Genomic DNA, 15,736 nt, shown 5'->3' with positions numbered 1-15,736 from the left:
CACTGACACTGAAGATAATAAAACCCCAAAATCAGACTAACTGAATGAGAAATTCTGGGAAAACAAAACCTTGTACATTCAAAAAAACCCGAACACTGAAATCCCTTAAAAATACCAGCTCACTTACTTGTGACTTCTCTAAGATGCACAGAGGCTCCTCAAAAGCTATATACTTACATCTTGGGCAAACTTAGTGGTTGCACAAAGCGCCAAGCTAGTTGAAGCTTTGAAAACCAAGTTCCTTCACTTTGCTGAGGGAAGAGGCAGGAGTATTCCAGACTTCTCTGTCCTGCCCAGCCACTGGATTGATCGGTCTAAGCTACGCTGTGGGCATAAGTATGGTACTATTTGTTGTTCACAGCTGTCTAGAGCAAGCTCAGCTGAGATCCTGAACTTCATTGCCTGAAAACAACCATTGCTTCTCAATCAGCAGCCACGTGGTTAACACTGAAACCAGCAGCAGAAAAGTGTAACTTCTAGGAACCATCTGAAATTCAGTACTCTGATTCCTGATACCCTGTGACAGGGACAGCATGCAAAAAAGGTGTTGGAGTAATAAAAAGTCCGTCCCAAAAGTCCACACCCATTTTTCTTTAGTTTTTCTAAAGGATGTATGTTAACCATTTTGACAAAGACAGTCTACCCCATTTCTAGACTTTTTTTTGTACACCAGTATTAATCAACGTGGTGTCACTCTCAGAAGAAAGCCCACTGTTTTCCTGTGCCTGAAATGTCTGCAGCAAGTGGGAAATACATAATGGGCAATGTATAATAATGGTACATGAGGGTCTGAGGTCTCAAGATCACTCCCCAGTGTTTTGTCTAAGCAGTAACACTTCATGCAAAGGCATGCAGTATAGCCCCTTGCGTGCCCATCTGCTAAATGCTCATTGCCATGCACTGATGACTGAATGGAAATATATTATGAAACTGAAGGGACACCTCAAGGTTATTAGGCCTAAAAGTGGACCTACCTTGACATTTTCCCCATATTGAAGGCCTTACCTTAAAGAGGGACATTCACACTGAAGCAAACTTGAAAAGAGAGAACATTTATACAAAAAGAAATTTACTTGGCCTGTAATTTCCTATGTTCCTTCTGGTGCTATTGAATGATTACTGCATTTTACAGGATTTCTTCCCCACAGCGTAAAGGCAAAGTCATAATTCTGCATGGATGACGATACAATCTACTGTCACAAAAAAGTAGAGGCGTGCCAAAGAACCCCCACCAAAACAGTATCATGACTTCCCAACACCAGGTTAAAAATCCCTCATTAGAAAGTAAAAAAATCTTTGCCTCTTAGCCCTCATGTATGAAAATGAATCTGCAATTATAGAACTTATGTTTCAGGCTAGCATATTGGAAAGTTTTCTCCAGAAACGTGGTCCCTCTTTAAGGATTCCAGCCGTATTTCACAGTAAGCAGATGGTTGCTGCAGCAATTTGAACACACACCTCTCTAATTGAAGACTTTTTTTGGGAGCCGTTCAGTGTGGCACCTACCCGTGGGGCAGGTGTGGCCTCTGCCTGTTTGCCTGTGCAAACAGCCCAGCTGCACTCTCCAGAGGTGCTGATTTGTATTTGCTACTTATTACCCAGCTTCCAAACACTGTGGGCATCCAGCTTCTCGTTCAGTCATAGGCAAAGGATTGCCAAAATTTTGCCAGTTTTTTCACTCATTCAGGGGAGGGGGAAAAGAAAATTCACGGTGCTCAGTGACTCCAGTTGTAACCCACAATCATTGGCTACGACTAGAATTTCATATTTGGGAATGATTTTATTTCAAACCTTTGCTGCAGTGCAAAACTGAAAGCGGACACATTGCTGGCATCCTTAAGTCAAGACTTAACAAGGGAGTTCAGGTTCACAGAGGAAACTGCACACAGACCATGTGGCTCAGATAGTGATAACTAAGGGGGGAGGAACTTTGATAACGGTTTATCATTATCTTAGAGGTACTGGAGCTGAGAGAGGTGTAATTTGAGATGAAATCTGCTAACACTGAGGTCTGGTGTAGCATAAGAACACTCTTCCAAGGGAAGTCCTAAGCATTCAGTCAATTTAAAAGGCTGATCTTTAGCACTTGTTTTTTGGCATTTCACAGCTATATTTTTTCACTGGCCCAGAACTTTGCATCAAGCATCCTGTGATTATCACAGAAGAGAAACTGAAGCATGAAAAGATTAGGTGATGCAGCCTGGCCACATCATGAGTTGCTAGAAAATCTGATGGAAGAACTTATATATCTTGCAATTCTTGGGTCTCTGGTTTTAGCTGCTAGACCAGCTCTCTACCCTATGGAGTCAGAACTGAAGAAGGAACTACAATTATTCAGAAAATATTCTAAGTGATGTAACGATAGAAATTGAAAAAGCTGCAAAATGAAGAAAGTCAGATGAATAGGCCAACAGCAGGTGTTGTTGCTCCATACTGCAAGATACAATTCTGCAATAGACTATCTCATTCATTTTGTCTTTAATGCTCTTGAGGAAAGTGAGCTTTTAGAATGGAAAACCAAAAAATTATGAATGCATTGAGAAAATTAGAATAACGCATTGTTCTGTGAAAGCTGCATGTTGACAGTGAATCATTGTAATACGATTATTTTGTTCAGTTCATCTCCATAAAGCCACACTATGAATGGATTGCCACAGGCACTGATAAAGCCATTAGTGATGAAACTTTGGCTTAATTGCTAGAAAGAAATACATATAGCAAACATCTGTTTTACCAGGCTTTGTATTACCCTCTGGCTGAGAGCTCTTCAGCTTTTTCCTGTTCAGGACATCTTAGACAGTGTCTCAAATTTTCCCAACCCTGACACTGACAACAGGGTAGTTGCAAGTGGCAAGTCTGTCTGTTTGCATGCACGTTTCAAGGGTTGACACTGAAAACTGAGTCTGGAAGGACAGGAGTGTGTGCCTGTAGTGAGACTGTCCTTGCTGCACAGTGCCTGAGAGCTTCCTCTGTCCCACAGCTCCTTGCAGCACACTGAGCCACTGTGACCAAGAAATATGAGAGTGGTTTTACTGTGCTGGTCTAATTCTACAAAAATCAAAAACAAAGCCCTCAGAGGGCTGGAGCACATCTCTTACATGGAAGGGTTGAGAGAGTTGCGGCTGTTAAGCCTGGAGAAGAGAAGGCTTCAGGGAGACCCTGTATTGTGGTCTTTCAATACTCAAAGGGGGCTAAAAAGAAAGAAGAGGACAAACTTTTTAGTAGGGTCTGTTACCATAGGACAGGGGGTAATGGTTTTAAACTGAAAGAGGGTAGATTTAAACTAGATATAAGAAAGAAATTGCTTATGATGAGGATGGTAAAACACTGGAACAGGTTGCTCAGATTTATGATAGATGCCTCATTCCTGGAAACATTCAAGGACAGCCTGGACATGGCTGAGCAACCTGATATGGTTGATTAGGCTCACTGCAGAGGGGTTAGACTAGATGACCTTTAAAGGTCCTCTCCAACCCACACTATTCTATGATTCTATTAAATTGATGCTCATATGAGGCTACCACTGACTTCAGACAAATGGAAAACAAATTTGGGGCAGTGATTTTCCTCCATCACTGGCAAGAGGGACTATGATATTGCACATCTTCTTGCCACTTGTGCACTTGTTTCTGGGCTTCACTGGCTGATGTTGCTGACATGTCAGCAGGCCACAGATTTACTGTGGAAAGCCTACAGCTGGTCAGCTGTGTTCTCAGAAATGGCACAAAGAATTTCTTGCAGGGAACTATAACAATATAAAATTCATCAGTACACATTAGAGCTGAAGTAGCAATCTGCTTCAATGACTGTTCAATGACTGCATGATTTGTTATTTGGTACAGACAGACAGAATCAGACCATCATAACACTAAGCAGGATCTACCACATTTACCACCACATCAGTAACTTTGGTAAGAAATTGACCTACTGCACCATTGTTTTAATTTGTAAGATGGCAAATGCAGTTTGAAAATGGAAATAACCAACTCAGCCAAGCCAGGAACACAGCCATGGAAACAAAGGAAGATGGAGAGCAGAGAATCACTGAATGCTATTGAGGTCTTTGTGGCTCTTGGGCAATAAATGATGCTGCAAATCACAGCCTGGCCTTATGGCTACTGATCATGGAAATGTTGTTCTCCAAATGGAATAAAATTCCAGGGAGAATACATGTGACAAAATAACAGAGGAATAAAATGCCTCAAAGGGTTTTCTGTCTCACAGCAGTTGCTCTGGAGAAAAGATATCTGTCTGCACTAAAATGGTGCCTGTTGCATATGCAATTACAAAGTCACGACTGCATTCAGGAACGAATAATACTATTCAGAAAATTTCAAGACAGACTGTGAAGCTCAAAGAATCAGGTTTTAAGAACAGCAGAAATGATCTTCAAAAGACACTGCAAAGTCACTGGAGCTTAGATGTAACAAATATCTTCTGTCTAGCTGCTCAAAAGTTTGCTTGATGTCTAATGTACATGCTCCAGAGCCATAAGGTTTTTTTCTACACCAGCTTAACATATATAATAGCTCTACATGGAACAAACTCTCAATATAGTAAACCACAGTGTGTATACATATATATATACACGTCAAATTAATTTTACCACTGAAAAGCCGCATGATCCTAGATTTATGAGAGGAAGAGCTGGCAGATAACATGCATCATAGGACTGAGCCCAAGTGCATTTTCACCCTTTGTATTTTCTATTCCAAGTCATTAACTGGAGGAGCAAAGACCCTTCACAGCTGGTTTCAGAGCCACCAAATCTGCTTCCATTTTCTCTACCTAGGACAACTGAGGGTGGCACTTCTGTCACTGCTTAGCAATCTAAACGTCAGCTATTTGTATGAATCCTCTATCCAGGGCACTCTTGCAAGCCTTCAGAAAACATAGGTCAGTTTTTCAAAATCCTTTTGGTAATTTTCATTCTAAGGCTGGACACAGGAAGAAATTTCAGCTTCCAAAGCATCATTAGAATAATCAAATCATGTACAAATTAGAAGAATATTAATGGTATAATTATAGTATAATAAGCAACATAATTACATCCATCCACTGTGTGAATGAGATTTAAAAATAAAAACACCTTCAAAAGTCTGGCTAATAAATAGCCATGCAGGGTTTTTTCCAAGCCCAGTTGAAAAATTCAGACTTAAGGCTGGCAGAGCTGAAGAGATGTACCTGAACTATGGAGAAGCACAGGGCTGACAGTACCATGTAATATAGCCCCTCAGAAAACTTACTGTGGCAGAGAAAGGATGGAAGGTAACAGAAAAGCAAGCCAGCTGTGCTAATCAAGGAATTCATGTGTTTTGGGGGGAGTGAGGCAGAAGAGAAGCAAGGCTTTTTCCACAATAGCACCTCTGTGACCTCCCTTGGCAGATTATTCCATTGTCTGATAGGACCTCAGTGTTTGACCATTTCCCCTAATGACTGTACTTGTTTAGTGTCACCACTTTACATTGCTTGGAGCTCATTTGAACACATCTTATGTGTTGTTTTATTTTGAAAGTGTTTACGATATAATCATAAATTTTCCCCCCTTAGTCATCTTACCAGTTGGTCAGAAAACAGAAGACTACCTGTGTAAATATATGCATTCTTGCATGAGCAGAACTTCTGTATGTGCATGCAAAACTCAACTTAAATGCACAGATGACTATATATGTATTGTACACTTCTTTCCCAACACAGATGTACACTCACATTTCACATGCAAGAATGTCTATATTCTGACTAATAATCTGACCTCTCTTTTCATAGTTCTTTTCACAGAACTAGGCCCTCCTCAACAAAAGATTAAAATAAATTTTTTGATCCTCTCTTAAGATTAAGAATCACTTTTAAATAATCAACAGCCCTTTATTAATACTAAAAGATGTTAAAAAAACATAAAACATTCCAAACACAGGCATTACTTATGTTTTTTCCATAGTTGTTCCACAGCTATGGAACAGTTACGTTTGTTAATCTGAATCAATGAATCTCAATGCTACACCCACAACTGAACTTAGAGAAGAACTCTCTGTGTAGATTTTAAAGTAGATTTTATTTCATTAGTGTTCACCTTCTTCCCTCTTCTTAGGATTTTTCAAAGTGAGTGCAATCTAGTCCAGCTTGGCAAGTGTACAAAATTACCTTTATAGCATCTGAAATTTACTGCCCTAAATTCCTTTGCCATTTTTGAAGTTGAATAATTGATAATTCTATTTTATTCATGTGATCTTTCTCTCCAGCCTAGATCTGTATCACACTTTACTTTCCAAGTAATATATCATTCAGTTTTAAGAGGAAAAATAAAAATTTCAAGTATGATCTTGCTCAAAGATTGCTATACAACAATAAAATCCAAACAACTGTAAAATGTATACACTTGGTACAAAACAGCTGATGGATCATAAACATGGATCATAAATATATAAGGTATGCTCTTTTGAAGGGTAGAAAAGTTATCAGTAAAAGCTGATAAGACCCAGTCACGGGGGAAGATACCTTAGAGAGAGCAGACTGAGAACATGAAAATAATAAGAGATGCCTGTAACACAGAGTACATATTATCTGAATTTACCACTATAAAAAAAAGGAGTTCAGAAAAAAATCCAAGCATACAGAACTACTAGCCTGCAGGAATAAAATCTGGTGGAATTAAGAAAGTTGGTAGATACAACATAGCAAGAAGTAGTATGAAAATCCAACATTAGAGAAGTAGCCTGAAGAAAAATGAGCAGAAGTGTAAATAAAGATGTATAAAATCACCCTAACAATTATTAAGGAGCAGAGAGCTGTCCAAAAAGTTATACAAAGGACTACTCTGCAATAATCTGTAATCACTACTGAAACAGAACGATTCAACTAAAATACCTTTAAAGAAAGCAGAAAAGAGGAAAAGGAAAAAAACAACAGGAATTAATGAAATAGGATTGTCTTTACAATACAACAGCAGTGAAATAATTACTAGAAATAGAAGGAAGCCCCACTGAGAAGGCAGCAGGCATTTATATCAGCAATGAATAAAAATACCTGATATATGAAATGCCTTCTGACTTTTAAGGACCGCCACAGTGGAAGTACTTACAAAAATAATAAAGGCCTCATAAAAATACCTATTGTCAAAGGGACTGTGCATCTTGATCATGAAAGAAAAACAGCCCATAAACAGACTAGATGAAAGGAAACTGGAAATTAGATGCAGGCATAAAGTGAAAATAATTCTGCAATTGTTCATCTTGATTTAATAACTGAACTAACAAAACTCTGATGAATACTGAGCAAAGCAACAACAATTATGGTGAGACGGAAGGCCAAATTCCTGTGAAAACAAGAGAAGACCTACACAAATGCAACTCAGTTGAACACCAACTTCATCCAAGTGCAACTACCTGACAGCTGTGGAACCTGACTGGAAAACAGTCACAGTACTAAAGAGGCTTCTGATAAATACTAAAGCAGTTAATTTAGGGTTCACACTTCCTGCAGCAGTGCAGAGACTTGCACAGCAGCTCAGGCACCAGCCGCAACCTGGCCACACCTCCAGAGAGGAGCTGGGCAACAGGGGAGGGGACTGGCTGCACCACTTCCAGGAGTGGGGCTGGCTCAGGCCTCCCTCCCCCTGGACATACGGCATTATAAGGTTTCCATTCTCCAACAAATACAGTAAGAAAACCTTCCTCATGTGATAACACTGTATCTTACTATTGGTCCCAGAAAGGCATTCATAAGGGCTTTCACTTACAGTTGTCAATCCTTTGGGCTTTTTCTGTACAGCTACAGAGAGAGAGAGAGATTTCCCCAAGAGAGGACTCAAAGGAGCTACCTCAGGCTCCTGTTCTGGATGGTCAGTCCCGCTTTCACCATCTACACAAGGAGCTTGGGGAAATGCATCTCACTGAACTCAAAGTAAATACATGTAACACACAGCAATTCTTCAAGAACAGAGGGGGCTTTTTCACCTCTAAATTTAACTCAGGATTCAGAGTTGAGACCTAAGGTTTTTATTTTGTTCATTTGTTTTGCTTTTTGGTTTTTTTAATACCTTTGTAAACTATCCAAAGAAAGAAACAAAGAAGTACCTTGACCATACTCACAGGCAAATCAAACATTGTAATTAGGAACGTGTGAAATCAAAAGATGCAAATCAGTCTCAGAGGATGTATCATAAAGTTAGCCTCTTGCACGTTTAAGCACAAAAGTAACCACACACATTTTGTGACATTTGGTTAATTGTAAGTATTTTCATCCAGAGGAAGACTAGAATACGTAAAGTATTTTTGCTTGACTTTGGTACTTTCTGCAGGTGGGGCTGCTATTTACCCATTTTTGTTACTTTAAAATAGAAATACTTGGTTATTATCCAGGAAAATGTAAGTACATAAATTTATCTAATCATAATGTATATTTCTTTCCCCCAAGAAGCTGTTTTTTCAAGTTTCTTCACTTAAAATACTATTGCTGACAAATTCTTGTCTGTGTTTTACTACAAAATCCAGTGGCCATCAGCAATGCAGAACTGTAAAGAGTTCACACAGAAAGTATAGACAGTATATACCAACTGAAATAATCTTTTCTGGCTATGGTATCTTTAAGAACACAGAAAATAATTAAAACAGTGCCTTGAGCTCTTTCATGGTTTATGTGGCCGAACACGAACATTTTCCTGTGCATTTAATCTATTCCTGACACTTACCTTCACAGAAACAATGACAAAGAAATCTTTTCAGCACTGTTTTTATGTTACTATTTCAGCCCCCAAATGCTGCATCAGGTAATCTCATTTCTCAGAAAAGCCAACAAGTAGAATTGCCAAACCAAATTTTCTCTGAATCTTATACAAACTGTTACTTACAATCCGAGGTTTGAAGGGTGGCTTGATTTTCCTTTGTTCTAGAAGAACCCAGTCAATTTCCTTGAAAAATGGATGCTGCTTAATCGCATCTTCCCCGTTCTGCGACGCCACACAGCCAAGTCGCTTGTTGGGATTTTTTGTCATGAACTGCAGGGTGGGGAGGAAAGGAGGGAAAAGTTAAAACATGAATGGCAATAGCTAGAGACCATTTGCTGGTCAATTACACACTATAATTCTTAAAGCTAGGTTTTTAGAGACAGTCCTCTTTCAGAAGGTTATTTCTTCTGGCCCTCCAAATTTCAGAGGTTTCAGCCAAACTATTAAGATTCAGAGACTCCAAACTGTAAATTTACTGCAGGAAACTCTTTCAGTTTATTGTTGAGACCTCTTAATTTCATCTGACTGGGACTGCTAAAGGAATTGATTCTCTTTCAGCATTTCTAGTTTCAGCTTTAGCCAAAAGTACTAAAGGAAAGAAAGATGATCTTAAACCCTCCAGAGACACAGAGTGATTAGTACCTGGAGAACGCTTCCGTTGAGAATGGGAAGTTATGCCATCTCCCCAATGACATAACTTGCACATTCTCATTCATTTTTAGTACACCATTAGCATCAGCAACTGGAACTAACTGGTCTCCTCTGGTGTGGTAATTAATAAACTTCTCATTTTTAAACTATTACTATTCCTGTCAGGAAAAAGCTGAATAACCAGTGTAAGATATTGATATCAACTGATGGGAGCTCAAAGTACTTTACTTGATTTTTCCCTTTTTTCCTTCTTTTATTAGCAATTGCTCTACTTATTTCCTAATTCGTGTGGACACAGAATCCTTGCAATTCAAGTAGCAAAGAATGCTGTTCTTATACACGCGAACACACTCACATTACAGAATTAGCTCAGTAGCTTTGCTGTAACTTCATATTCAGCCATTATATAACATTTTTAACTTTTAAACAAGTGTAAACAAAAGGTAATAATTGTTCAGTGCTTTTTCAAATTATGCATCACATTATACTACTGTAGGGAAAAAAAAAACTTAGGAAAAATAATCACTGTAATGCATGCCCTTCCAGTTATTAGGTAAGTAGCTACTTAAGCCCTTAGGATGATTTTAGATAGCTAGATCAGCCATCTAGCTATCTAACAGAAGAATACCCTGTCTGTCATTTTAAAGGTATAACATAGATCAGCAAGGCAATTCTGTCTGTGGTTTCTGACATACACGCGCCGTTCTGAAGATGATCCTTCTCTTTGGTGTTGTGTTCAACTGCTCTGCAAGTTCTTCTGCAAGTGGACAAGTCCTATCTAAGCTACAGGCAATATTTCCTGTGGGCAGGAGAAACAAAGGTTTTGAAAGGATTACTGAGCTTTGGTAAGATCTCCTGAAAAACCACAAAATGCATTCCTACATTCCTCTGCTTTATTTCATCTCCAGGACTGGAGTGATCAGGCCAGGAACCAGCAGCCACATGTATTGCAGAAACAGAACATGGAAATGACAGGATACACTTTCTGTACCATATAATCCAGGTATCAAAGAAGTAAAATATGATCCTAGTACCTGCCATGTTTTATCTGTGTTTTAAACTGGAGACAGGGAAAGTATCCGGACATGTAATTTTTTAAGAAGCCCAGGGCATGAAAATGTGACTAGACAGTCCAGTTTAGTGCTGTACTTCACAGACTTCATGAAGCTTTGAAATGGATGATGAGGGAGAATGTATTTTAAGAATGAATACTTAAACAAATTTATCATATGCATATATGATGAAATAATATCAAGTTTCTAAAGCAGACATTTAATTCCATTAATTTAATCCCTTTCTATTTCTGAAGCACAAGCTGACTTTTATTCCCTGTTTATCAACAGCATCAACACTGATGCAACTGTCAGGACAGATACAGCTGTTAAGTGTACTCTGCTGAAGAGATGGTTGCAAACAGAGCTGACATCCATAGCCATAAGCCTTTTTGTTTTTCCCTACTAAGGCAGGAACCTCCTCTTCTGAAAGGAGAAGCCTTTTAGTATCAGCATTCCTACTGACTTAAATGATAACAGGACAAAATGTTACTTGGGGCGTGAATCAAGGATCATTTGGCTCCCCAAATTTTGCTTCTTGAAATAAATCACACAGCTGAAAAACAGAGTTCTGCTTCTGCAGCCAGAGAGTGTCATCCCGGTACACAGGGAACACACACCATAGAGACAACATCTCTCCATTGCTTGTGAAGAAGCAGAGAGACAATTTCAATGAAGAATTGTTTTCCTCACCACACAGGAAAGAATTTAAATAGCAATTCCTGCCAATTCACAGAAACAGCACTACTAAGATCCGTGGATTTTCATGGGATAAGCAACGTGCTGCCTTGTAATACTGAGCTTTAAAATCATCCTCCTTAGTGTTTTGTTGGAAATAACAGGAAAACTGTTTTCTTCAGAAAATAAGACAACATTGTTACTTAACACAAGAGAATGTCTTCTTATTAAACTTTCTTTACATGCTGTTTGAAGGAGTGTAAAAATACACAGTTTCTGAAGAATAAAACCCATGTCTGAAAGCACAATGTGAGGAAATGAAGTGTTCCAAAGTTAATCCCTTGCTACCATTCAGCAGTAAAATACATAGACGCCTCTTTCTTTCCTCTGTTTTTCCTGTTCTTCACATGGACAAGTATCAGATGAAGAACACAAGTTTCAAACAGGTTTCACACCATGGATGCATAGGCAGCAGGTTGCTAAACGTAAGGAAATGTGTTTTATTTATGGTGTAAACTGCCACAGCTCCAATCAATTGTATCAATTTTTGCCTAAAAGGCTATGACTACAGCAAGATATAAATCACCATGCCTACTATCAAAATGTAGATCCAGGAAAATAGAAAAATGTAGTGAAAAGTTAGCTTTAAAAGAAATTAGAGGCATTAAGGCCCTTGCAGTTTCATTCAGAAAAATACACAGATTACACCTGCATTCTACATCTGCATTTGTGTGTGGTCAGTGAAGGATGTGCATAACATTAACAGTTATCCATCTCACTCCTTGCATTACCAATGAGATAACACAGTAAGGCTCTGATTGTTAAATCCTCTGTACTCCTCTATACCACAAATACCCTCTCCTAACAGTTACAGTGGCTCTTGTACTACACACTTAACCCAGAGAGTTATCTGTTACATCTTCCCTTCCACCAAATGCTTTCAGAATAATAGAAAGGTCAATTAATGTAGATTCACTCAAGTAGCCTCTGGATAGCAAAGGAACAGATCCTACAGACTGTGAAACCAAAACACTACAGAAAATCTCCTGGACTACAGTGAAATTCAGATGTAGGTATGAAAACTGACAACAGCCCTTCTTTTACAATATGCCAAAATAACCCCTGAACCCTGGATATAAGCCTGAATTCTGCAGCTCAAGTCCATACATTTTAATTGCTGAAGTAAAATAATCAAAGGGTCTGGAAAAAGAAATGGATGCATGAAAGTATCATGTGAGCTAACAAAAAGCAGTAAGAAAGCTATTTGGGAAGAAGGGAGAATAAGTATTAATAAATTTTTATCAGCAGTAAAAAATCCTGCATGTTCTCACTACAGTGAATGTAGCAAAAGGGATACTTCAGGAAACATTTCCGAGAGGTCAACTTTGACTTTTGCTTTGAATCACTGCTAGAGCATCTCTCTTGCTCACCCAGAAGGAGCCTGTAGACATTTTCATTAAAAGGTCAAGATGAGAATTTCTGCAGAATGTGTTATCTGTCCACTGGTGTTAAAATCACACGTTGTTTACGTTTTATATATCATTTCAAAATAACCCTGTATGAAGACCTCTGCAGCATTTTACACTATCAGGTGCCCTCTTAATTGAAAGTCTCCCTTATTCCAGATGCTGAAAGAAAAATATGTGGAAAGGCAGAAATTTTCCAGTTTCAAAGAAGGTGGAAGAATGGGATAAATAAAAAACAAGTTATTTTTTTAAGCCAAAAATCCTCCTCAGCTTTTCAAACTATGGGGATTGGCATACTGCTTCTGTATTGTTTTGCTTTTAATTTTAGGATGATACTAGCACAGAAGAAAGAATTTATGTCAGTGTCATGGTAATGAATGACTTTATCAACCTGGCTTTAGAAAGATAGTCTAAAAACTGAGTTTGCCCAGTGGCACACATTGACTGATTTAAAAAATTGTGGCATTTGGTGACACAAGTTTCTGTAAATCCACTACTCATCTTGAAAAATCCCAATCAGAGCAGAAACAGTCACGCTAAAGTAAGACTGCTTATCACGTGAACTATAAAATAGAACATGCAGATCTAAATAAAGGGCTTTCAATCCATCTTGATGACAGGGGAAGAAAGGCAAAGGGACAGGAAATTTTGTAAGCAGGTTAAATAAAAAACGTTGTTTCTTTCATTACATAGCACTTCTCCCACTCCAGTGACCATGCGGCATGTAAAGTGTCAAAGTGATAGCACAGCTCAAGCTGGTTGGGTTTTCCCTGAAACATGAATCTGCAGTACACAGATTTATACAGTGTACAACTGCGTGGAATACAAACATTCTGTTCCTTTCCCACAAGTGGTGTAATTTATCCCAGGCCCCATTATCCTAACAGTGGCACTCTGAACTGTGCTTGAACTCCCAGTGGTGACTGCTCTCAACAACTTTTAGCAAATTCAGTTTTAATCAAGGAAAAAACCCAACAAACCAACCCCCCCAAAAACCCATGAGGAGGAGGAGGAAAGCAAATAGTGGAAGACTCACTGCTTTTAAAATGCTGACAGCTTCTTTACTGAGCCAGACTGGATACAACACATCATCATGAAGGATGGATTCAAAGAGGTCATCTTCATTGTCAGCTTCAAAGGGGGGTTGCCCAGCCATCATTTCGTACATGAGAACACCCAGAGCCCACCAGTCCACAGATGGACCGTATTCTAGCTCCTGGAGGATCTAGCATAGAAAAAGGATTGGATTGAAGAGACAAGTGAGACAACTCTGTTGGCTGCACATTTGCTGTTTCAACATGATATACCCCTTCTATGCCCCGGTGCCTAAGTAGGGCTGAATCCACGCTGATTTCAGTAACAGCAGGCAGGGTTTCTTACCCATGCAATTTGCACTAACACAGCTAAGTGTCAATGAGATGTTGTTCTCAGAAGTACTGACGGAGTTTATCAGTCCCCTGAGTAAACGACTATGCTTGTGAGCAAAAGAGCTGCATATCCTTCCAAGCTGTTTAAAGCAGGTCACACTATAGGGGGAAAAAAGATCACATATACAAAACAGACCCGTGGAAAATGTGAAGCATTTCCTTCTCTCTATCTTGAACAAAACAAACTGAACCAGCTTTTAATGCTGCACAGAGATCATCTGAGAGATTTATTCTTGTCCTTTAGGTAGGGCAGAAGGAAGCCGAAAGCATTTTTGTTCAAGTTCCTTTTACAGCATTAAACTGCTGTACAATACACTGCTGTAGAATTCACTTTAATTGCACTTGCTTTCAGAAAACCTGGCTACAACTTCTCAGGTGGCACAAGTTCAACCTTGTAGCAAATACCTTTAGTGGCAAGCAATAGGTTAGCACGATGGAGTTTTATAGTAGCACTTGGTGTTGCAGAACTACTGCTGTACCAGGAACAAGTTTAATTCTTGCCTGCTTTTCAAAAGAATGAAGCTTGCAGTTTGGCTGCGTTGGTTCAGCATGACAGAGAACCAGGGAAAGGAGAGTGGGTGCCTGGTTAAGGTGAAGCTGGCTGCCTTAAAGTGAGTCAGAATGGCAGCAAATCCACCACCTCCTTACACAACACTTAAATGTTGCAGCCAGAAGGCCCATGGTGAACTGTTTGGGCTTAGTACAGTAGTTGGGAATCAAGACCAATATATGAAAACAAATTCAGTCTTAACATAAAAACAGAAATGAGTTTAACATTTGGATACACAGGTCTGGATCCCAACAGCATTCTTCATTGAAAGAAAATTATATGTGTACTTTTCAAGGGTTCTGGGCACTCTTTGGAAAACAGATACTGCTAAAGAAAAGGAAATTGAAACATATCACCACGGTGCAAGAGAAATAGAAGCAGGAGATAAACTTCTGCAATTAAGATGATAAATTGGAAGCCTCAGTAAAAGTTCCCGGGTTCTTATAATTGCTTTATTTTCAGTAATAATTTTCAAAGAATTTGTCAAAGGACTCAGTATACTGAATCAGAAAAGAATTCATAAAAAGCAAAACCACTATACTGGTATTTATTTTCTTTCAATGTTGGAATACTTTTCAAACTCTGTAAGATATGCATTTATGTTACAATAGTTTAAGATGATTCACACCTTATCAGTTGTGCTACCAAAGTTGGACAGCCATGAACACTAACAATATGGAATTATGATTTATTGTCTCTAATGAATAATAAATAACATTTTTTCCGCACTGCAAATTTATGGTTGATGAAAGACAAACCAACAGCACTTCTCCATTAAACCAGCACACTAAATCTGCAAGTGGAAAGATGCACAGGTTACGAACTCAACTCAGCAGACAAAGTCTGCCTAGCAGAATAACTAATACTGAACTAACTGTTCAATATTGGTTCATTTTTAGGCATTTTGAAATGCATCTCATAATATTAAAATCCAGGATAAGTAAAAGCCACACTGCTCTCAGCTATTTCTTTTGTCCAATCAATGCCTCGAAATGTTATCAACTAATATGCAGCATCCATATCTAGTTTCCACCTTTCTGTGGAAGTCTATGAAGTAGCACAAGCATAGTATCTTTCACTCACAGATATTTTAAAGAAAGGGAAAAAAATTATATTCCCACAAAGACTGTAGACAAAATGACAGCAAACATATGGCTTCTTCTGTATGAATAAGTTCTTTTAAATCTCAT

At 38.7% G+C, this 15,736-nt stretch overlaps 1 protein-coding gene across 2 annotated transcripts in view; it reads right to left on the bottom strand.

Moving 5' to 3' along the window:
* PRKCE (protein kinase C epsilon) overlaps window positions 1-15,736 on the bottom strand; it is a 285,568-nt gene that overhangs the window by 13,270 nt on the left and 256,562 nt on the right. Inside the window, exons 13-15 of one of the 2 annotated variants that reach the window (XM_010393699.2) lie at window positions 13,606-13,794; window positions 8,846-8,992; window positions 1,006-1,035 (exon numbers count right to left, since the gene is read on the bottom strand). In XM_010393699.2, the coding sequence (XP_010392001.1) occupies window positions 1,021-1,035; window positions 8,846-8,992; window positions 13,606-13,794 (351 nt within the window). In that variant the 3' untranslated portion in view covers window positions 1,006-1,020. Of the gene's footprint in view, window positions 1-1,005; window positions 1,036-8,845; window positions 8,993-13,605; window positions 13,795-15,736 lie in introns of those variants that run through there. The other variant, XM_010393697.3, reaches the window with a different exon arrangement.

Source organism: Corvus cornix, chromosome 3, assembly GCF_000738735.6.
Source record: "Corvus cornix cornix isolate S_Up_H32 chromosome 3, ASM73873v5, whole genome shotgun sequence".
Lineage (NCBI taxonomy): Eukaryota > Metazoa > Chordata > Aves > Passeriformes > Corvidae > Corvus > Corvus cornix.
The sequence above is the reverse complement of the archived record's forward strand: the minus strand, read 5'-3'. Positions and strand labels throughout refer to the sequence as shown.